Raw genomic sequence first — 24,593 nt, 5'->3', positions numbered from 1 at the left:
GGATGCAGTTTTTCTCCTGTTAGTCATCTGTGTGTTTCTTCATTTTCCAGATTGTACCCAATCCGCAGTTCTTACCAGGACAAAGCATCCTTTTAAATCAATAAGAACAAAAAGCTCAAATAAAGAATGCTGAATCAGGCCCATTAATGCCATACTAATTATGCAATGAACACACAGTACAGTTTACAGTAGACCTTTCTAAGACCTAACCATAACACTAAAAGCTCAGAGTCCATTCCAGGAGTAAGAAAGCCTTCATAAAAATTTTATTTATCTTGAAAGGCAAATGCTTGTTCATTGCATAACATTGAAAGACATGCTTACTCCTTAGTCCTCCCTAAACATCATTAGATATTTAGATGAACAATAATTCTTAACGGTGTCAGTAAAGCCAGTAAAAGAATTGGTTCTACAGAGACATAAGAATTCAAATACTTTAAGGAGACTGGGTGGAGGGTAGAGTGTGAAGAGGTGTGAGCTGGGGAGACGAGATTGAGGCTCATTATTAAAATTATCTAAATATGGAAAGAAAGTCTAGGTTTCTCTAGACCTTAATTCTTAGTACTTGTAATGCCTCAGGTACCTTAAAGTAGTTACCCATATGCCTGCTTATGTATTTCAGTTTCGTGTTTGTGTCTGTCTGTGTGCTTGTTTGCCTGAATGTAGTTTTCCCTGGCAGCAGCGTGTGTTTGGTGTACGTGTGCATATGTATGAGTATGAATTAATTACATATTGAAAACATCTGCATTAGCGGCGTCTGCAGTCCTCCCTCGCTGCTCCAGTCAGTCGGGATGTTTAGCTCCGTCACTTGGTGTTAGGACCACTCGGAAGACCTGCCTGTCGGACGCCTGATTGTGGTTCCCGGAGGGCCGGAGCTCCGGGAGCCTGTACCATCTCTATCTGAAGGGGAGGAGAGAAGGAAGATAGAAGGCATCCGAGCGAGGAGGTTCTCCCTCCCGCAGCTGGGTCGGGGGCAGCCAGGGTTGGAGCCCGGTTCTAGGATTACACGGCAAATCCCCAACTTCAGCACCGCGGACAGCAGCAGCACCCGCCTAGGGAGAGGCGCGCGCCTCCTGCCTCCGCCCCCGCCCCGGCTGCTGGACCCCGGCCCGTCGGTACCTTCTCCCTTTTGCTTTCAAACCAGGCGAGGGCAGGGCAGAAGGGTTCTGGCAGCCAGAGGGGTACGGTAAGGAGGAGGAGGAGGAGGAGGAGGAGGAGGAGCCGAGGAGGGGATCGAGAAGGGAAGAGAAGGGAGGGCTCCCCTCCGTCTCCCTCGCCTCCGGGCTTGCTGGCGCTGCTGGCGGCGGTGGCGTCGCCTGCTCTCCGGCTGCCGCGGCTGCTGCTCGCGCTCCGCCGCCCGGGAGCTGCTTCCCGGCGCCGCGCCGAGGCCGAGCGCGCGCCGCCGGCTGCGCTGCGCGCTCCGCACATACACAATCTCTCCATGTGAGCTGACAGACGTTTGGAAACCCCTCTGAGTCACGCTGCCCAGTGGCGAAAGGAGCGCTCGTCCGCAGTGGCAACAGCAGCACCACGGTCCCCGTCGCTCTCCCTTTCTCTTCTGCAGCCTCCGCTCTTCTGATCCCCCCAACTGCCCCTCCTCCCCGTCCTTTGCTCCCCCCGCCGAGGAGGAGAGGGCGGGGTAGGTGTCCATCCCCTCCTCTCTCCCCCCTCCTTTTCCTTCTCGGTTTGAATTTCTTAACCCCCCCCCCCCCCGCCCCCCGGCATTACACCGGCTCACGGAGCAAGAGGCAAGACCGCGCGGAGGGAAAACGAAGGCTGAGACTCCCCTGCTGCTCTAAGCCCAGAAGAACTGAAGCCTGGCGCGGGGAGGTGAGGGGAGAAGAGGAAGAGGGAGGGGCTTGGCTTTCTCTCCTGTCTGAGGACAGCCCATCTCCCCTGGAGAACCCCACGGAGAGCCGGACTGCCTCTCCGCAGCGAGCTTGTGGAGTACCGCGGGCCGGCGGGCGAAGGATGGTGTCGGCTCCGCGGGCCGGCTGCGGGGCAGCGCTTTGGCTGTGGATTGCCAGCAGCTTCCTCTGCAGAGCCTGGACGGCTCCCTCCACGTCCCGTAAGTAGCCTTCTCCGTGAGCTCGCTCTGCGCTGGAGCAGTTCAGTGCCGCATTGGTGTTCGGCACCCGGGTACCAAGTCTGAGGTGCATTCGCAGTTCTCGCCCCCTGATGTGTGTGTGTCTCCGCCGTCACACACTTGCAGACACTGCAGTAGAGAAACTCCAAACCCAGCGCTCCTGGCTTGAAAGAGAGGGTTTTGACTCTGGGTGATGCTTCTGGAAAGTTGTTCCTGGTCTTGGAAATTGGCTGGCAACAGCTTGGTTAGAGTCATTAGTGTAGATGGCAGCTTCTTGAGAGTTTGTGTAGAGAGAGTGAATTGCATTTTGCTTAGGTAGGTCAGTGAAATGAAAAGCGAAGAGCATGGCAAAAATAAGTTTCTTGCTTGTATTTATGGCTTTAACTTAATGAGCAAGGGTTTGGGGTTTAAAAGGAGGCATATTTTAAACAGTTTGGGCACCTATAGAATTCTCTTTAACCTCCCACGTTCCCCTAAAAAGTTAATGTCTGTTTAGTACTTGCTTATTAAAATGGAAGGCATCGAATGCAAAACTGAACTGAAATTGCTTTAACTCTTTGATAGTTTGATGTAATGGATAGGATCAACGCAGTCCAGGACTTGGGACACCGTGCAAAGCATTGTCAATGCAATAATGAACAGATTCTTGAAAGAGTTTTCAAGAAAATAATGCTGCTTAGCATGTATATATTGTGTTTTGACCAGGTTTGTGTGTGTGTTTAGGATGTTTTAGGACTGCTCTTGTCTTTATGAGGTTTAGGAAGAAATGGAAGCTTCTGGGTCGTTTTCTGCATTGCTTTAGAAGTGCATACTATGCATGTAAAGAGGAACTGCATGACTGCTCCTTTGGCTCAGAAAGAGTTAAACACTAGAAAGATTGCCTGTAGGAATCACAGGATAACATTCATAAGCACAAACTTTTTCTGAGAATGAGTGAGTTGGTAAAGAATTATCATGGAGATTTTAGAGTTTAAAAAGAAACATTTTGCATTTAGCGGAAAAAAAGTTTAGTATTTTCCAGAATTTATATGTGAAGTTTTCCTCTCTCTGTTTATAAGATTTAGGGGTGTATTAATGAATCTTTGTGCTGTGTTAGTAATGCTCTTGCTCTAGTGTATACAAAGTAATAAGAATAGCGTTGAACATGGATTTTATAAGTTGTGGCAAGCAATCTACTAGTGATATCCTTTGATGAGTCAGTATTACCGTTTTTGACATATTTTCCTAAGTTCAGTGTTATCTTTTTTTTTGCAGTGTTTAAAGATAAGGACAGACATTAAAATGGTATCTAAGTTTTTACTGGACTTGAACAATTTTTACAGCTTATTTCACAACACAGATTAAACTTCAAAAAAGTTATATATTGTTAATATTTTATGTCAATTTTATAAATTTAAACATAAATTGTGAAGATATAATGCTCGATGTTGATATTCACACAAATATCTACCTATATCCTTGGAAAACTATTCTAATAAGTATCAGTTTTTACTTCAAGATCTAGTTATACAGAACTTGCTATCACTTTTTCTGGAAAAAATAAACTCATTATAAGTTCAATTTATTATGTTCACTGATCGAAAGCCTCAATATCCAAGGTTTTTCCTGGGTTCTGGGTTTGATCTTTCTGTATGCTTCAATTACAGTTCATCAGTCAGAAATATTCACCATGTGTTGAGAATGGCACATTGAATGAATATGTTTTGAGAATGAAAAAGTTGTTATTTAAATTTTTTTTGTCTGAGATTTTACCACTTGGAATTTGGTGATAGGGAAGAACACAGGAACCATTACTTTTAAGATAGTTAAGAGTTATGCTTGATTAGTAATATTTATTTATTTAACTCTTATTTGCCATTGTTTAAAATGTAAATGACTTAGTAATTAAGATGACATTATTTCATTTGAATTGAAACTGTGTGATCAAAATGCAAAGTTTCCCTATAACCTGGAAATGAATTAATGAGAATGATATATAGGCCCTGACTAATTAAAATGAGCTGCACAGATTCAGTACTTTAAATTTCAACTGCAGTTTTATATTTAATAAAAATATTTATATTATATGTAACTCTGAAGAAGAATATTAGTTATATTTCTGAACTAAAAACAATAAAAGGAGAAAAAAGTGAAAACTACATGAATCTAAGATAATGAACAACTCAACCAGGAGAGGTCATCACAAGACAAAAAGTAGCATGAAAATTTAAAAGTAAAGTTTTAATTTAGTACACATTTTAAAATGTGATAACTATGCTAAAACTTTCTGTTTTCAAGTAACTTTTTGATTAGAATGGGCATATAGGATGCCATTAATACTTTTTATTCATTTTGTACACCTCTGCAAATAAGTAATTTGCTTATATCTTATTTTTCTCAGCTGTTGAAATGTATATGAAAACTGTCATCACCACGTTTTTGTACAAGTAGACTATAATACACTTTTGGAAAGATTATCGGTATGGTTAAGTAAAAATACAATCTAATTTCTTTGCAGATAGTGAAAAGGAGCAGCTGCTGAGCTAATGGAATCATATATCCTCCCTTCTTGTAAATGACTGCACACATGACTCACTTGGGAAGTTTAAAGACAATCTTTTACTCCTAGGGAGTTGTATTTATTTGAAACTATTAGAAAGATCTTGACTGTGCAGTTCTAAATTATGAGCATTTAATCAATTTAGTTTCTAAAATTCACTGAATTTTGGTTTAAATAAGTATTCTCTGAAAAAGGGCAATGCATATTACTTCGAATACCCTATGATTTCACTGACTATTACAATTGAAATATGTTTTTCATTGATTCAAATACTTTTTAACAAATACTAATTTGCATATACATATATACACATGCTATGTGTATATATGTATACATATATGTATTTGGTAAAATCCTTTATATACATGTTATAAAATATATAGATATATTATATTATCTAATGTAGGGTACATATGAAGTATTTATTATATGTAAACATGTGAATATTTATATATTTTCTAACATGTCATTCAAAAAAGTTAAGTTGTTCACAAGTTTATAGATACGTCTTCTCTATTGCAATTATTTTAGGTAACTAATGCAGCAATATCAAGCAATAGTTTATTGATTTATTTTCTAGCTCTTCAATTCATATACTTTTCCCAAAGTGGTATATTTTAAGTGGAAAATACATAAATACTTATAAAAACAAATATGACCAGTTTATATTGACTACGAACATAGTAATGAGTTTGTCTTCTAAGAAGAAGCTTTAGGCCAGTAAAATTCATTGATTGAAAGAAGTAGTACATTATTTTCTTAATGTAAACTAATAATAAAATTATCACTAACTTTGGAGAGATATGTAATCATAGTTTTATTATAGGCACCTGATACTCAGGAAATAAACATCTTTGTTCAAGTTTTACTATCCTTATCATCAATGTGTGACACAATTGGGTTGAAAAAATATACACAAATTTAATTCAAGTTTTTATTAACCTTTACATATTTACAAACATACAACATATAATTTCAGGTGACATCAAAGTTGTTTGATGTACATATTTTAAAATTCACGTCTAATACATTCATGCACCACATATTGACGTTTTGATTAATAACAGACCACATGTATGATGGTGATCCCATAAGGTTATAGTGGTGCTGTCATATACAAGTGTGCCATTTTTTTATCTTTCATATTGTATTTTTACTGTAACTTTTGTATGTTTAGATACACAAATACCATTGTGTTACAGTTGCCTGCAATATTCAGTACAGTAACATGCTGTACAAGTTTGTAGCCTAGCAGCAAAAGGTGTACAATATAGCCTATGTACGTATCTAGGTTTGTATAAGTGTATTCTGCGATGTTTACACAATATCAAAATTGTCAAAGGACATATTTTTTGAACATATTCCCATTGTTAAGCAACTCATGACTGTATAAATATTTTTTCTATTTTAAGGAACTAGGACTTTTTTTTTTTTTTTTTGAGTTGGAGTCTCTCCCTCTGTTGCCCGGGCTGGAGTGCAATGGCATGCTCACAGTCACTGCAGCCTTGACCTGCTGGGCTCAGGTGATCCTTCTGCCTCAGCCTTCTAAGTAGCTGGAACTACAGGCATGCACCACCAAACCAGGCTAATTTTTTGATTTGTTGTAGAGATGCGGTCTCGCCAAGTTGCTCAGGCTGGTCTCGAACCTGTGGGCTCAGGCAATCCTCTCACCTTGGCCTCCCAAAGTGCTGGGATTATAGGCATAAGTCACCTTGCCCAACCAGGACAAGATCTTTTAACTTCTATACTTTCTCTGAGATTTTAGTACATTTACCTAATTAGTAAACTTTTCTGAGAAAAACCTATTAAATCTTTAAAATGGAACTAATAAACCTTCTTGTCTGATGTATCTTTTTTATGATTGAAAGATAAATGTGCCTACACTTGTCTTGCTTTTTTTTAAAAAATAGGAATCTTTTTTATTTGTTTTAGATGGTCTGTAGAAAATGTGAAATTTTAGGCTCAGAAATTCTTAATTTAAATGCAGTTTGTGATTTTCTGAAAAATATTAACCATATGGTGATCCATCTTGTGCAATTTGTCTGTGTAGTGATTGATGTAAATGAGATGAAGAAATAAAATACATACTTTCAAGATTTTCTTATACTTAGTGCTGATTTGAGAAGTGCTTTACTTTTCCATTCTTTGTTACTTGTAAGTTAAATAATGGAGTATATAGCAATTTTGACCTCAACACTCCAGTGTTGTGTGCAATAATAAAGTAAATTCTATATTCGTATCTATTTCAGTATCTGAAATTGAATATTATCAGTGTTTCTAGAGAGATACATATTTTAGGATAAGTAGCTATTCAAAATATAACATATATATCCATAAACATCTAATATGAGGCTGCTGAAATAAGGTATATGTTTATATTTGCGATTTTCATGTGTAAGGGTGAAAATGAAATGATATTTATCCATTCTTTAACTTTTCAAATGAAAACCTTAAAAATAATACTTCTAACAGAGTGTTCAGTTAAAATACTGGATTTTTCCATCTCCTGGGATCTATAGAACTCATGTGTTTTAACTCTGACCAAGTAAAGTTGTTGGGATGTGGAAGTGCTACACCTCTCTCCATCGTAATGGTTTCTTCTAATGTGGAAGAAACTACTCGTAATACTCTTAGCGTCTGTGTCTACAGTTCACCCATTCCTTCCTATGTTAGGCAGATATCTCTCAGGTGTCATTGAGACAAGGACCTAGGTATGCTTAGCTCAGTTTCTCCTTCCTTCTTCTAAACTCCCAAAAGAAGGAGTACATTCTGCTGAAAGATATGTGGGAATAGGCTTTGCCTCTGATGTGACTGATAACATGGACAACTTTATGGTGTTCAGTTTTTCCTATGGCAAGAAAGTCTATTTAATTTCGGAATTAAGGTTTAATGAAGTCCGTTGTTGCCACATTTAAGTTTTATTCTTTGTATCAGCAATGATTATATTAAAAAGGATATTTGCTCTCTATCTGTGAGTTATGTTCTAATATAGAACTCAGGCAGAGATGGGAGTGACATTTATTGTATTCACTAAAACCTAAAATATATTAAAGTTGCCAATAATAAGATTATTTAGTATTAAGCCAAATGAACATGAATGAATTTCTGGATAATTTGGAAATTAGTAATGAATAAGACTTAATTTTTCCCTCTGATATTGATTGGAGAATTGGTCTTATTCAAACTATGACTTCCAAGTTCCCCCAATCATTTGTGCATTCATTCATTTCTTCATATGTCTGCATGGTCTTATTAGTAATGTTTTTTCAAAGAGATGCTTAGAATACCATTTCTTTATTAGTGATCAATAGTATTACCATTTTAAACATAGCTTGTTTACAAACTTTAGTCAGTACACATTCGATTTCATTCTATCCATGTATCTGGTAAATTCCACGTGCCTTTAGTTAATTATACTTCCTGTTCTTTCTGTACAATCATCAAGAGTTAGATATTTGAAGTCAATTATTTTAAAAATAGGAAAGCATTTGCATTTAGAAAACAAAGTTGATTGTTTCCACAATGGTAAATTTAGAAAACAATCTTGTTAAACTCTTATTTAGTTCATTTTGGGACAGACTATTCATAATAACAGCTTGCAGTAACTGATTTTTTTTATGACACTGCAGATTTTAAAGTCTCCCCTGATAGTAGGAAGTCTGGATATAAAGATGTAGTTGTTGGCTCTGAGTTTGCTTGCTGAAGATAACGTATTTTTGGTATAATGTAAAAGTGTTGAAAAAAATACAGAGAAGCTCCTGGGGGCCATATTCTACATTTTTTTATGATATAAATTTCCTTGAAACACCCTCAAAACCATAAATAGTGATATATGCTTTAATGTTTTTATGTTTAAGAGAAAGGTAAAATTAGATCCTGAGAACACTTTGACGAGGAAAAAAAATATCCTGAACATATGTAAGTTTTTTCATGCCTTTTCTAATATACTCACCTCTTCCTTCATCTGCACTAGAATGGTGATCTGGGAATATGAATCATAGAAAACTGCAGGCAAAGAGGCGTGACCTACATACACACTGTCAGATTCACTAACCCTGTGCTCTGTGGTACATTTAAGATGGAAGCAAGTTATATAAAGTTTAATTAAATTTGGCAAGAATTTGCTCACCTTTATGTATTAGATGTCATGTTGAAATAGTACATAAAGAAGGAAAACTCTGCCCTTACTCTTGATTTTCTATTAACTACTCTTATAATGTTCTCTATGCTATCTAATTACTTTACTAAAAAGAAATATATAGAAAAAATAATGCATACACCATGAATTAATAAAATAACTTAAGTGCTTAAATATCATGATTCATCAAATAAAATAGCACCTCAAAAAATATTCTTTCAAAATTGAAGGTGCTTATTGTCACTAGTATATCATATGGATGCAAGTGATTGTTTTATAACAGAACACACACTTAGATTAAATTATATCACTCTGTTAACTCATTTTCTAGGCAGTCACCTCTTACTTAGTGGGAACCAAATTATTAAGTAACACTATAAGTATAGAATGTCTACTTCTTTATTTTTTATATATTTTTCAGATATTGGTCAAAAAGTCATAAACAGAAGAATTACATGAAGACATTTTAGCCTAATTCTATTACATAGCAAAATTATGGCATATTTTGGGGATCTTATATTTTTAAAATGTATTCATTGCACAATAAATAGGTCATTATGTATTAAATTACTTAATTGCAATAAATTCTGATTCGAAATTTATATTTTTATGTAGTATAATTGAAATATCTTGATTCAAATAAAATACGTTGTCTGGAAAATCAAAGATAAGTATCAATTATTTGGGTAATTAAATGAATATTCTAGGTTAATATTTTTAATGTTAATCCATTGAAGAACTCATGATTCAGGCATTATTTCTTTCTCTATATTTTCACATAGACACAAGAATGCAATGAGTTTGATGCCATTATCAAAGAAAATCCTCTTAATTCATCATGGTATTTTTCTCAGAGGATATGAATATGGCCACAGAATCTTTCTCCACAGTGTGCCAGACAGCCACTTATAGTCCCATCAGATTTTTTCTTTAAAAAAATTCATTTTTTAAACTAATGTTCTAAGTAGTACCATCACCAGCAGTCCTATAGCTAACATTTTTGTGATAAAATACACTCATTGTTATTTAAAGCACATAATTAATCTCTTCACATGAAAACGTTTTCTTAAAAGTATGCCTAATTTAGATTAGATTAGGAGAGATTTTTATGGTATAAAGGCATATTTTAGTCATTCTTTCATTTGACAAATTATGTATTAGGCAAATGTTTCACATGCCAGAATGCAAAGATTTTTTTTTAAGATGTGGGGTACAATTCAGGGTTAGGTATACAAGTGTTGATTATGCAGGTACCTTTGTTGATGAGGTGTGTCCCTCTTCCCCTAGCAGTTTCCCTCAACTGCCAATCCCATCCCCCTTCCCCTGGCAGTTTCACACTACTGCCAATCCCTTTCTTATAGTATTATGATAGTTGTTCAAGGTCTGCTTATGAGTGAGAACATATGGTACTCTGTTTCTGTGATACATCACTGAGTATGACCTACTCTAAATCCATCCACGTTGCTGCAAGATCCATGTGTTTGTCCTTCTTTCTTGCTGCATAATATTCCATAGTATATATGTGCCACATTTTTTTAATCCAGTCCAGCTTCAATGGACAGTTCCATGTTTTTGCTATTGTGAATAGAGCTGCAACAAACATGCATGTGTAGATATCTTTTTTGTAGAATGATTTGAGTTCCTCTGGATGTGTTCCCAATAGGGGATGGCTGAGTCATATGGAAGGTAAATTTCTAGTTCTTTCAGAAAACGCTACACTGTCTTCCAAAGAGGTTGCACTACTAGCAGTATTAGAAGTGTTCCTTTTTCTCAGCATTCTCACTAACATGTTGTTTGTTTTATTGATGATGGTCATTCTTACTAGGGTTAGTTGGCATCTCAGTGTGATTTTGATTTGCATTTCCCTGATGATTAATGAGGCTGAGCACTTTTTCATGTGTCTGTTGGCTGCCTGTATATCTTCTTTTGAAAAGTGTCTATTCATGTCTTTTGCCCACTTTTGTATGGGGCTGTTTGTTTTTTTCCTTTCGGGGCATTTGAGTTCCTTTTAGATCCTTTGTCAGATACACAGTTAGCAAATATTTTCTTCCATTCTGTGGTCTGTCTCTCTGCTTTCTTGATGGTTTCTTTTTCTTTGTAGAAGCTCATCAGTTTGATGAGGTCCCACTTTAGGCGAGATTTTTAATGGTAGGAATGGACACTCCAAGAGCAAAATGTCATCATGCCTCATGCACCTCTGTATTATATGTAAGTTATGATAAGTTTAAAGCATATGCTAACATAATTCATTGTATTTTTTGGTTGTTCATACTATGAGATTAAGAACAACCATTTCATTGTGTCAGTTGACAAATAAAAACTCTGTGTCAAAGACATAAATGTGCCATAACTGAGTATTTACATTGCTTCTACTATTAAGAATGCAACAGTAAACAGTTATATTCAGATATTCTAGATCCTTATGGGTTTATTTTTGTGGAATTGATACTAAAGACTGGGATGCTTGACCAAACAGGATGTATATTTTTTCCCTAAAAAAATGTTGCCTGATTAAATTTCACAATTTTGCAACAATTTACATTTTCAGCATTTATCAATTAGTGTGCTTTTCCACAACTTTAAGCAGCATAGATCTTACTACACTTATAAAAATTTTGGCCAGTATTATACAAATAGCTAGTATTTGTTAAGAGTTGACTTCAAGTCAAGCACTATTCTTAGTGTGTGCCCTAATGTTGTTCTTACAACAGGGCTTTCCATTTGCAAATGAGAAGCCTGAGGCACACAGAGAAGTTAAATAACTTGCCTGGGTCACCAGTAGGACCTATTGTTAAATCCCTGACCCATACTGGTGATGCAGCTGGTAGAGAGTGATGAAGTGTCTCACTGTTTGAGTTCTCTAACTTAACACTGATTTTCAGTTTTGCATTTAGGCAACATTTTAGAGTTTAACTTGTATATAGAAGAAAAAAACCTATTGGCAAAATATTTCTATAGGTTTTTATACTTGTTTCTTGATCACACTGTTATATGTTCTAAAGACTTGAAATTTATATTGGTAAATAGGAAAATATATATTTGACATAAAGAGAGGAATATAGCTCTTTGTATGGTAAGTACATTAAACAGTAATACATAATATTTTGTTTGTATTCTTCCTCTTCATGCTAAAGTACTTTTATAATGTAATTGTATCTTTGGGGTACTATTAGAATACATTTAATAGTCATGTGGTGAAAACATTTATTTAAAGCTATATAAAATATTTGTTAATATGTTTGTCAGGTATGAGTAAAAGCTATTTTAAAATCAGTTCTTAGGAAATGCTGTAGTCTGTATCCAAAACTATAAATATGATTGTCATTACTAAAGTTAAAGGATGATAATTGTTTAATTTATAAGCATAGTTTAGAATATTCATTTCATGTAACATCTAATCCATGAAGCTTTTCTTGAGTCGTTTTGAGAGGTAAACCACTTCTTTTGCCTGTGTGGCAGTGGGACAATATTTGTTTTTAAAATATTTGCCAGTTCTAATGCTTAAATATTTCTTGTATCCATCCCCAGCCCTCCATTCCTATCACCACTGCTATAGTTAAGATTTTCAGCATTTCCCTCCAGGCATTAATTTAGTGGCCTCCTGGCATGCCTCCCTGTTTCCAATCTTCCCTGTCTAGTTTATCATCAATATCTATGCCAGAAATACTTTTCAAAAACACAAATCTTGTTATAGTACTCCACTTCTCTGGTTCTTCCCTGCCCCTTAAATTTAATGTCCCCCTAACCCAACATTTGCCACCTATAATCTAACCAACCTTACTGAAATCCTTGCAGTTTCTCTAATATAACATTCTCTTTCTAATCATATTTCTCTTATGTCTTATAACATTCTGTTCCTGTTTTTGAAAATGTCTTTTCCTATTTTGTCTATGCTGATTTAGGTGCAAATCATTTACGGTTCAAGGTTCAGAATTTTGGAGCAAACTGAGGTACCACCGCCTCCCTGTGGCAGTTTGGTCTAATCACAGGTGAAGTACTAAAAACTATAAGCACTTTGTTTGCTTTCTAAACTGATAAGGAATAGAGTAATGACAAATGATGCAGGTCATGTCCAGTTATCTGATATTTGAGTGAGAAATTATTCCAAAGTGTTGACAATACACGGAAGACAAGAAATATTTTTAAAGGATAAAACACAAATATCTGTCTTAGTTTATAAGTGAATTGTTATCTGTCATTTCAAGGGAAATATAAAACCATGCTATGAAAACTTACAACTTCCCCAACCCATTTCCTGCAGAGCTCTATTAGGAGGCATTTTTTGTGTGTTTTCCTTAAGTTTCATGGTTGGTCACATACCTTAAAACCCAAGTATGACAGATTATTTAGAACACATTGTTTCTAAGAATTACTGTTATTTGCATGCAAATTAAAGACAGGTGTCAACAAAATAATCATTGTGTCTAACAATTACTCAAAATATAGAGCTTAAGATGCCAACAAATCTTGTAAATGATAGAGGTAGTTGCAGAGAAACTTGATAATTACATATATTTAATGTATAATAATCCAGCAGATGAGTTGATATTGTTGTTGTTAGGAAATGCCAGTGAATTTTATTTTCATTTTAATGTAACAAAAATATAATTTGATAAGTAAAAAAAATTAGGCACTTATAACTATTTGTTCATGTTTTAAAGTAACTTTCTTCATCTTTATATTTGTGACTCTGTACATACTACAGATACAGATGCTGAATGATACATGAAATGTATCATTTTAAAACTGGTCAGTCAACAAAATCTGTTTCAAAATGTATATTCTGTACAATGATTCCCCCGGTGATGCCTACTGAAAACACAAGATACTCCCTTTTCTGTTAGTCCACAATTTGCATAGGCATATCCCCCATCATTTTGCTTATATTAATATATATGAATATTCTCATATCAAAGGAACTAGACTTCAGTAATCATTTTTTAACCACACGAGGCACTGTCCTGCCTGCATTATACCCATTACATAAAATTAGTCAATTACCTCTCTGCTGGAATACCCAAAGCATTAGAATGCTCAAGAATTTTTAAATCTCACTGGTTTCATTTTTATACACTTCTTACTTTTGTCAAGTTCTCCCTTATAATTACACAAAATTTACATTCCCATACATTTCAGCCAGTAATTCTAGTTAGAATTCTAAGGTAATAAAAGCATAATATTTACCCAATATTCTACTGCTATAAAATATTTGAAGACAGCTATCATAGAGTCTAATTAAATATACTTTTAATACTCCATCACTACTACTTTTATGGATACCTAAAAAATATCTGAAAGATTAGTAGATTCCTTAAGATAAAAGAATGTGATTTATATTGGCTTATATTATTCAAATTACCTATGATACTTTTAGGTATACAAGCAGTGTTAAATAAAAACCTTTGGAAATTGAATTGAAATGGGGTTGTTCTGTATATAAACTGTGCTTCAAAGTGCAAATAGCTAGATTGTAGCAACAAGTACAGAGTTGCTTTTATAGCTAAAAGCATTGTAATCCAAAATATTATAAATGTAATATAATGTTAGTTGCAACAAAATTTTCTGTAAGTAATCCTTATATTACAAAAAAATCTGACTTAAAAACTGACTCTCACCTGTATTAGTCAAAATGAAAAAAATATTTTAGAGAACTGTCATTCAAAAATAATAAAGCTATTATAGTGATTTTAAAGGACAGTTTGCACCTATTTGCTTAATGTGAAATGCAGTATATTCTTGAATTTTAATTTATTAACTGTTCTTTGCTCAAATTATATTAGGAAAATATTATGGCAATTTGAGTAGTCTATATAAGAATACGTTTAATGTTACATAATTATTGTATACAATAATCGGAGGTATTATAGTTTTACAAAGTCTATATAGTCACCCAAAATAAATTTTTGGAATTTAAGATCCGTTATTGCATATTTTTAGATTATAGCTAGTAAAATTAGAGTAATGCATACACTTTCAGAAAGAGAATTCAGAATATTACAAAAAAATAACATTTCTATCAAATTGGCATCAATGGGGCTTTTTTAAAAAGGCATTCAGAACTGCTGTTTATTCATTTATATGCCTATAATTACAGTATTTAGAGCATCTCTCATACTGTGTTTGTTTCCACATACTGAATATTCAAATGACAAAGGCACAAATGATAGACAAATCATGCTAGTGATTAAAGTGTTTCCTGGAGTTATCCTGTGACAACAGATGCCTAAGAAATAGTTAAGAGGAACTACTCAGAAAAAAATGCACTGAACATCGGCATGTTTTAGAAAGGTTAGTGATCTAGACCTGGAACTAAAACTCTTTTCTCATTATTTTGTTTATTAACCACTTTATCCGCTTCCATAGAACACATTCACTTTGCAATATGTTAGTTAAAAAAAACATTTAATAATAATGCTTCTTAATTTTAAAATTATTTTAACTTTGTTTTATAATATTTTATCTTATTAGATTACCTTAAACCTTTCTTTATTGATTAAGCATGCTAAAATAGAAATTAAAATGATTAAATTATTTCAGCCATTCCAGAGGTAATGTCATTAGTGGGTAAGGATATCCTCTTTATTACAACATTGTAGTTGGAACCCAAAGGGAAAGAAGGAACTAGACAGCCAAACAGCATGGGGAGAATGTTCCAAGAAACAGAAGACAACATAACAATTCCAGCACTGTCCAAGTTTGGATGTCACCTTAATGAGGAGGTATTTAGTAACTTTGGAATAAGTCTTCCATAAAACATGCAGTGAAAAGAAAATTTTGGAAGAATAAATGATACTGCTTGATTGTGTATCAGCAAATAGAAAACAAATCTTCACTGGTTAGAAATATAGGTAGTAAGGGTTTTTAACCTTTAATAAGACAGAATAATGTATGTTTCACCATTTTGTTAAAAACAAGCATTTAAAAAGCCTGAATGCTATGAATGAACTTAACCATCTGCTAAATTGGCTAACTAGAATAAAAAACATATATACATTGCTGTACATAAAATACACAACTTAAATTTAAGTGTAGAGAAAGATAAGTTTTTTAAATTGCACTTTAAAGTTATTCAGTCTTAAAGTGATTTTGAAAATTTTTATCTGTTTCTATTTTGTCTCTTTAATTGTATAAACCAAAAGCACTGAAAATAGACTTTGATTCAACTTAAAATGTAAGATTTGATTAGGCAGAGTTTACTAAAACATACAAAAATTGGAATACTATATGTAAATGTTTTATAAATGCATGCATTGATTTATTTATCCACCATCCATGAGTTTTAAATATTATGCTTCTCCATGGGAGGGTGCCCAATTCTGTTCATTTTTTGTGGAACGATGTATCTATTATCAAAGCTATTCTCCATGAATGTGAGAAATAAATAGTCCTTTACTATGGATGGGTATCCTATCATAGCAGCTCCTAAAATAAAGATTGCTGTAATCTAATGTTCTATAACCATTGCCGAAAATGATTTTATAGTGATTACTTGCTGAAATACATTGACAATGATTTGGCAAAAGTATTAATAGTTTGAAAATAATCTACATATTCTTTGTGAAAAATATCTTATAGTGGTAAAGGCACAGAATTTTGTGTCTGAAAGGCTATGGTTCGGTTGTTAGCTCTGTTTCTGGGTGACCTTAGACAAATTATCTAAACTTTTGAGCCCCAGATTTCTAATGTGCAAAATGGTAAAATAATAGTGCCTACATGGAAGACTTACTGTAAGCATTACAGAGTGTGCAGGCACTGGCACATTAGGGTAGACCTATTTTAGTGATTTTTATTTTTATTATTTTAAATGCATTAAGCATTTATTATGCAGTTTCTATGGGTATAATACTAGACTAGAGTCTATAAATCTTGCAAAATCATTTGTAACTGCTTCTTACATTTATTTCATAATTTACTTGGGAAGTTAAGACTTACAATTAGAACAATTAGCAAAGACTAGACCAATCTATTACCTAATATTTACATAATAACACATAAAAATGAACAAACATTGAAGTAAGAATATGATTTAAATACATTAAGAAATAATTAAAGGAGGAAAAGTATATGAAACCTACATTAATTGAATTTATATTTTTTCATATTATATGCAATAGTATTTATGATAATATTTCTGCACAAACATGTTAGTTAACTCTAGTCACTTAATTAAAAAAGTATGCTCAAATGTTATAAATCATGACAAAAATTATTAAGACAGTGCAAAAGAAGAAATCATTTTAGTAGAACTTATTTTACAAGTGTTACCAGTATTTAATTACCTTACTCATGAATGGTTCTGAGAAACTTCAACATTTACAAATTAGATAGCTTGTGGGCATAAGGAACATATCCAAAAGCATGAACATTTTTACCCTAACAGTAGTCATGATTTTAAATCACTGAAAATCTGTGTCCAGAATGTTTTAAGGTTTAGCTAAAATAATTTATACAACTTTTTATTATTAAAAAAACATGAGTGACTATTAAATAAATCGCTATGGTAAACTCCAGAGATTACAAAAACTTTGAAGACAGGGTCTCTGTCTTGAGTGTTTTATAATCTCCAGGAATTTAGAAAACATTTCTAATGAGAAATTTATAATAAGCAACTTCATATGTAATAAAAACTATGTGATTTTCTTGCAAAGGCCTAGGCAAAATGAGCAATTACCTTTTGCTACATAGATAATGAAGGCATGAATTAGAGTGATAGGGTCATAAAAAATGATGATGAAAGTTGGTCACTGGAAAATCATATTCAGAGACATAGTCTAAGGCCAAATCAATAGGTCATAATGAATTCTTCTCTTTCTGTTTCCTGGGTCGTAGAGCTCCAGGCCCATCAACCAAAGCTTTGAATGGTCCCTGCCTTGTAGCAAGTCTCAGTTGGTGCAGGTGACCTTATCTATAATCTTCTATCTGAGATGGGGAAAGCATACAAATGTATTTAGGTATTTAATTTTACAATTTCAAACTGTAAAATTCAATTTCAAAATGATGTAAGAAATAAAAAGACTTAAGGACTTATATAATCAACCAACTTGGAAAATATTTGTTTTTTTGCTTTCAATTTGTGAATATTCTTTTTTCTTTTTAGTAAAGAAAGGAGGACTTAAAATTTCATTTGTAGAAAAATAGTGGAGAAAGAATGAAGAAATCAATTATCTAGTTTATACCTCAGGACAATTAAAAATAACTCCTGAGTGCCTCTTGTATTTTACCTAGCTATCATTTTTTCTTTACTACTATTCCATCAACCAGGTTGATAGGTAAAGTGAGGAAGGAAAAAATGGTACACTTATGAGAGGAGAACGCATTGTTCCAGGTGTCTTCAAACACTAAAATGTAACAGTAAAAACAAATGAGTGTTTTATATCAAATAGTCCATTTTTCCTTCTCACCAGATCCTTAGATATCAGGAATAAAGGGTTAAGTGCCTCTTTTTATTTCTAAATTTGTTATTTAACACCTTGACACAAAATGTATTTAAATGCAAGAGAAATTCAGACCAATTAAGCATTATGTTAAAAAATTATTTTGCTTGTGAATTATACTGTCTACATGAGAGATAGTTTCTGTCTTATTTAGAAACATCAGTACTAACATTTGCAACAATTCAATTATATTTAGCTTAGAGAATTTTGCTAAAGGGAAAAATTTAGCACATGTGTGTGCCTTTGAAACAGCAAGCATTTTTACGAGGCATTTCTTAAATAATCTTTATTGTGAAGCATATCATTTATAGCTGATTTTAGAGAAAGTAAATAATGTTGTTTCTAATTTTAGCATAATTCACGCAATGTTTTTGAGACAATTACTACAACCCTATAAGTATAAGATTTTTGTAGTTATTATTTAATGTGAATAAAAATACTATGGTTCATATTTTTAAGCATTTACCCTTGGCATAACTGTGTTCTAGTCTTTCAAAAATATTTTTCTTTTAGTAGGATTATAATTATTTGGATTGTTACATGGATTGAGAAACATAAAACTGAAGGTTTTTTTACTCTCATTTAACTTACTTTTTATTTTTATCCTGTATAAATTTGAGGTGTACAATATGATATTTTGATATACGTATGCTACACGAAGTGATTACTATAATCAAGCAAGTTAACATATCTGTCATTTCACAGTTTTATTAGAGATGTATGCATTTATAAAATGCTAGCAAATCCAAGGATTGTTGTAAAAGGTACTTTACATTTTTATTGCAGTGTGCCTTCCAGAGTTTCATGCCAATTGTTTGTTTTTAAGGAATACAGTGTTACAATAAGGTTGTTTCAGAAATCAATAACATACCTCTTCAAACAGAATTATCTAGAGCTTGTTACATAGTTTTTAAACTTTCAACATCTTTCCAGCTTAATTTTGCAATGCAATCAAAGGCTAAGTCTTCATTTAATTTGACATATGATAAGCAGTAATCAGGAGAGGCTACACATCTGTGACAAGCTCATGCAGTATCTATATTTCAGATTTCTATATTGTATTATCTATATTTCTTTATCTGAGATTACAGTCTGTGCTAAAGTATGTTCTTTACAGATGATCATCTTATTTACAACACAGACCAACAAGAAGTCATACATGGATATCTATTGGCCCTGAGTGATAGCACTAGCCATTATCAGAACTTGTATTGTGGAAGATGATATATACGAAGAAATTTTTAAAGCAACACTTCTTTCATATATTAATAGGCATATGAACTGCCCAAAGAATCTGATTCCTAGGTCTGGAGTGGAACCTGTAATGTGACATTCCTAACAAGTTCCCACACGATGCTAATGTTGAAACTCTTCTATGAATCACACTATAAGCAGCAAAGTTTGAAACTTAGAACCTATCATGAAAGATGTCATACCCAATTTCTGGCTTATTTTAAAAGTAAGCATACTTTAAAGGAAGAAAATTGAAATACACATATATTCTGTCATGTTATGAAAGATTTGGGGTAGGTAACATAGTGTAGTTCTATGACATGGTTAGAAAGAAAACATGCAAAGAGAGTTAGACCCTCCTCTTACCAGTTGTGTTGTTTCTGACAATTTATGAAATCTAAGTTTTAGTTTTGAGGTTATGGGAGAATTGAACTAGATTACTCTAAAATCCATTCTAGTCTTTAAAATCTATAATTCTAGTCTCCTAGTCTTTCGAATCGTACAGTAGATGGAGAAGAGCCTCTTGTAAACTTCAGTTTTGCTTTTATATCCATTTTTGAGATAGAGTTACAAAGTTATTTCTAAAATTTAAATAATATGCATACAAAGTTCTTAACAAATTGCCTTACCAATAACAAGTGTCCAATTAGTGTTACATATTGAAAATATTATACAGTTTAGTAAAACTGAATTGTAGAAAGTGAGGTATCTCATTCCAGGACATATAGCTTCCCAGACAATATAATGAGAAAATAGCATGGAGTTGATAATATATTAGAAAGATGCCTTTAAATAAAGCCAGTGATTATAATAAAATATCACAAATAAAAAGGAAGAAACAATGCTTGTCTACTTCAAAACTGGTAAAATTCCACCAAAATCAACCTAATTTCAGTTACCAAAATACTCTGTCCTCATGTTTGATAAAGTGTGTGTGAATATGCTCCTTTTTAATTCTAATATTATGATAAAAATATTAAGCTTACTGACATGAAAATATCTCCAAGATGCCTGATGTCATGCGTGCAAAACATACACTGATTTACAAACATAAAATTATTAATTTATTATTTCTTCTTATAAATAAAGTACTTATTTCTATACATGAGTAAATGTATTGAAAAAAGTCTAATAAAGTGACAGATTAATCATTGTACACTGTATCCTTCTTAATAGTAACTGAGTGAGATTTTTGCCTTGTATACAGCCAAAATTACTGCATGGAGCATGGTAGATTGCTGCCAATATTCTTGTTATCTTCCTGTAAATTACATGACATTTATTCCAATATGGTGATTTTCAGTTACAAAAAGGACAATGAGAGTCGGTCTTTCCTATGAAAATAGACTCATAAAGGACCACTAAACTTACTGTTAATTTATTTTATATCAAAAGTTATCCTCAAGAGGCTTTGAATGTCAGGAGCTGATGGAGGTGGGAAAGTCATGGCAGAAGAGGCAGGAGAGCACAGACATTTCAACATTTGAAATTAGTGGAGTTCAGTGGGGCTCTAAGATTGGCAATAAGAAAGTCATGCTGTACTTTACCAAGGGTTTTGATTGTATAAAAATTCAGAGTTGGTTTGTTTCTTGGTTAGTTTGGTGGAGTTTGTTTTTTTTTGTTTTGTTTTGTTTTTTTGTTTTTGCAGGTGGGAGCTACATAAAAGCATTAATAATGTCCCTGCTAGTTCTCTAAACTTGGAAGCAGGTGGACACGGTTGACAGACTACAATTGTTTGGGCTCTAGGCCATCTCCCTTATTCAATATCCAGAAAACTGATTTCTACTGTTGGGTGTATGTTGTTTTACAAGACTGTGGACCTGCATTAAAGAGTCAAAATAGCAGGGTCACTGGTAAATTTATGTGAACCCTAACACAATGAGCAGATAGAATGTTTTATCACTGTGTTGTGTGATTCAAGATAAAAATGCTCTGCATGTCTATTCCTCAAATGGCACTTAATGAGTTATTACTATAGGAAACACAAACTGTTAAATGCTGAAAAGTAGAAAATGTTAGATACAAGCTCATGTAATCTATATCAACTACTCAGTTTTTCACCTGTGTTAGGTATTTCCTAACTTTTCACTGGGTATCCTCCTGAAGTAGCCTTTGTCAATTCTTATAAATATCTGTCTGGGGACGGGGAAACACCTCTTATCAACAGGGTGCCTGAATGAAACATATTTGCATACCTAACCCTTAACTGTACCCCACAACACCATAATAAAAAATATTGATTTAAAAAAAACAAAAATACTGTTAATAAAAGTTAAAAAAAAAAAACAGAGCTAATGTAGTGCTACAATTTGCAATACAAATTTTGTATTTTGATTTGCTCTGATATGTTGTTCTCTCTTAAGTTTAACAAGTAGATTGTAGAGTGAATATTTTTTAATCCAGCAATAGTTCTAAAAGCACAATTTTAGAAGGTACTTCAGGCCATAGTACATGCTTCTGAAAAAGATAACATATTATTTAAATAGCTACTTATTTTATCAGTCACATGAAAATACTAATGTTTCATCTGTGTTTAAGAGCAAAGTGTAATATTTGCTTCTTTTGAAATGCTTGTGACATTTTTTATTCACCTTCAACCACACATAGTATTTGAAAGAAAATGTGAACCTCTTGATTGCTTTGTACTATTAAAATCTGAATCAAGATCATTTTAAAAATATCATCAAGCATATAAGAAAGAAGAGAACATTCATGAAAGAGTTATTTTCAATTAAAAAAATATATTTTGTGCGTACCACAACTTTAGTAGTTTGTCAAAAGATAAAATCAAGGTTACTTTTTAAAGTAACTATTAATTACAATTAAATTAAGAAACTTTAAATAAAATTACAATTAAGATAGTCTTTTAATAAAATGGTTTTATTTTAAAAATGAGAAAAGACCACATTATACTTAATATATAATTTTTTTTTTTTTTTGAGTTGGAATCTCACTCTGTCACCCAGAGGAGTGCAGTGGCCGCTCCCGGCCACCACAGCCTCAACCTGCTGGGCTCTGGCGATCCTTCTGCTTCAGCCTTCCAAGTAGCTGGAACTACAGGTGCACGCTACCACGCCCGGCTAATTTTTTGATTTATTTTAGAAATGAGGTCTCGCCAAGTTGCCCAGGTGGGTCTCGAACCCGCGAGTTCAGGCAATCCACTCACCTCAGCCTCCCAAAGCAATGGGATTACTGGCTGAGCCACCGAGCCCGACTATTATATAATTTTTTAAAGTTTACTGAAAGATTACTAGTTATTTCTCAATGAGCACCATATTTAGCTACCTTTATAAGGGGTTTGATATTTTTAATACATTTTTTTCAAATTGTGCTTAAATATTTTGTTAATTTTTTTTTTTTTTTTTACAAACTATGTTCCTTGCCATCATGAAGCTAAAGCCAGATATGTGGCATAATATAAAAAATATCCTAGGAGAGAAAACATTCTCAAGTTCTAAAACTATAAAACTTTACCTATAAATTGATGAAAAATGTCACATTGTCGTTTTAGCATTTTTCTTCTGGGAATTCCGTGAGGAAAGAGGTACAAAATGATATTTTTTTTTTTAACTTTACTCTGTGAAAATATAATGTACTTTGTGCATTGAATTTTAAAATGGCATGGAAGGTCTAAAGAATACAGAAAAGTTAACAGCTTACCACAAATTTATTAGGTATATTCATGTTTTTATTTTAAGTTTAAAAGCAAAACAAAATAAAAACGACTTTGGTATTGATTTTTGTGTTATTATTACTGAGAATTTAATATATAACTTTCATAAGTTACCTTTTAATGTTACTATTAATGTTCTAAATGATGACTGATCATATTGATCAACGTATACAATATTGAACAATCTATACAATATTATTCACATGTATTAAGCACATTTTTTATATGAGTAAGAAATATCACCTTCAGACACCAGACCATAGTGGCTATTTTTAGTTTGGCTAATGAACAAAAGACTTTATAAGATGTTAATCTGTAATATCTATTTCTAAGAATATATATGTATGTGTGTATACATGTGTGTATGTAATGAGATTTTATTTAATCTATATCATGAGAAAATCTGTTGCTCACATATGAAATTTCTTTATAAATAAAACACACCTCATCAAAATGACTTTAAAAATCTTTTATGAACACAATTCTAAGTGGCTTACGTGTTCTTGATTTTTTTACCTGAACACAAATTAAAATAATCCTGAATATTTGGAAATGTAACTATAAATATTTTTCAAATACAGATGCTCCTCCGTTTCTGTTATGATGGGATTACATATCTATAAGCCACTGTATGCTGAAAATATTGTATGTCAAAAATGCATTTAATACATTCAACCTACTAAACACCATAGCTTAGCCTAGCCTACCTTAGAGCATACTTGCAGGGTGGCCAACCGGGAGCTTTGACCCACTGAAGCTGCCCAACATGCAAAAGAGTTTCTTTTTTCTATTTTTAAATTTTTATTTTAAATCTGGGTACAATTCAGGGTTAGGTATACAAATGGTCATTGCACGCGTAAAGTGTAGGTCTCCCTTTGGTCCCCATTTCAACTTGGTTTGATGCCCCATCCCCAGCAGTTTCCCACTACTGCCAATCCCATTCTTATAGTATTATGATAAGTGTTCAGGGTCCACTTATGAGTGAGAACATGTGGTACTCAGTTCTTTGTTTCTGTGATAGATCACTAAGTATTATAGACTTCAAGAGAGTTTCTAATGCATGACTCTAACATAGGAAAAAAATCAACATTCAAAATTTGTAGTACAATTTCTAATGAATGAGCATTGCTTTCGCGCCACTGCATGGTCAAAATATAAGTCAATTCATTATGGTGTTTTGCAGCAGGCAGATTTATGCAAAATTTTTCCCAATGTCTGAGAAAGCTGAAAGGCCGAGGAAAGAGGTCGACAAATCCAGTTCCATAGAAACATTGAAGAGGGATTTACAAACAGAAGCCACGTCTGTGTCTCGGGCAGTGGCAGACAAGATGGTGGATACCTGTGCTACTACACAACAGACCCAGGACTTACATACCTTAGCGAGGTGATTCAAAGATTCGTAGGACAATCGATATACAATAATATCAAGGTTGTTTAACATGAGGCATGATTTACGGTGAGTATTTGCTCTTTTTTTTTTTTTTTTTTTT

At 33.5% G+C, this 24,593-nt stretch overlaps 1 protein-coding gene across 1 annotated transcript in view; it reads left to right on the top strand.

The window, feature by feature from the left end:
* Positions 1-1,627: 1,627 nt before the first annotated feature.
* The window catches only part of LOC103260016 (contactin-associated protein-like 2), a gene marked incomplete at its 3' end in the record, with an annotated part of 759,158 nt that continues 736,192 nt past the window's right edge, over positions 1,628-24,593 (top strand). The window contains exon 1 of the mRNA XM_008057657.2: positions 1,628-2,068. Within this exon, the coding sequence (XP_008055848.1) occupies positions 1,972-2,068 (97 nt within the window). The remainder of the gene's footprint in view (positions 2,069-24,593) is intronic.

Source organism: Carlito syrichta, unplaced genomic scaffold, assembly GCF_000164805.1.
Source record: "Carlito syrichta isolate Samal-C Ts95f unplaced genomic scaffold, Tarsius_syrichta-2.0.1 Scaffold87619, whole genome shotgun sequence".
Taxonomy (NCBI): Eukaryota; Metazoa; Chordata; class Mammalia; order Primates; family Tarsiidae; genus Carlito; species Carlito syrichta.
Note: the sequence above shows the minus strand (reverse complement) of the source record. Positions and strands in the feature narration are given on the sequence as shown.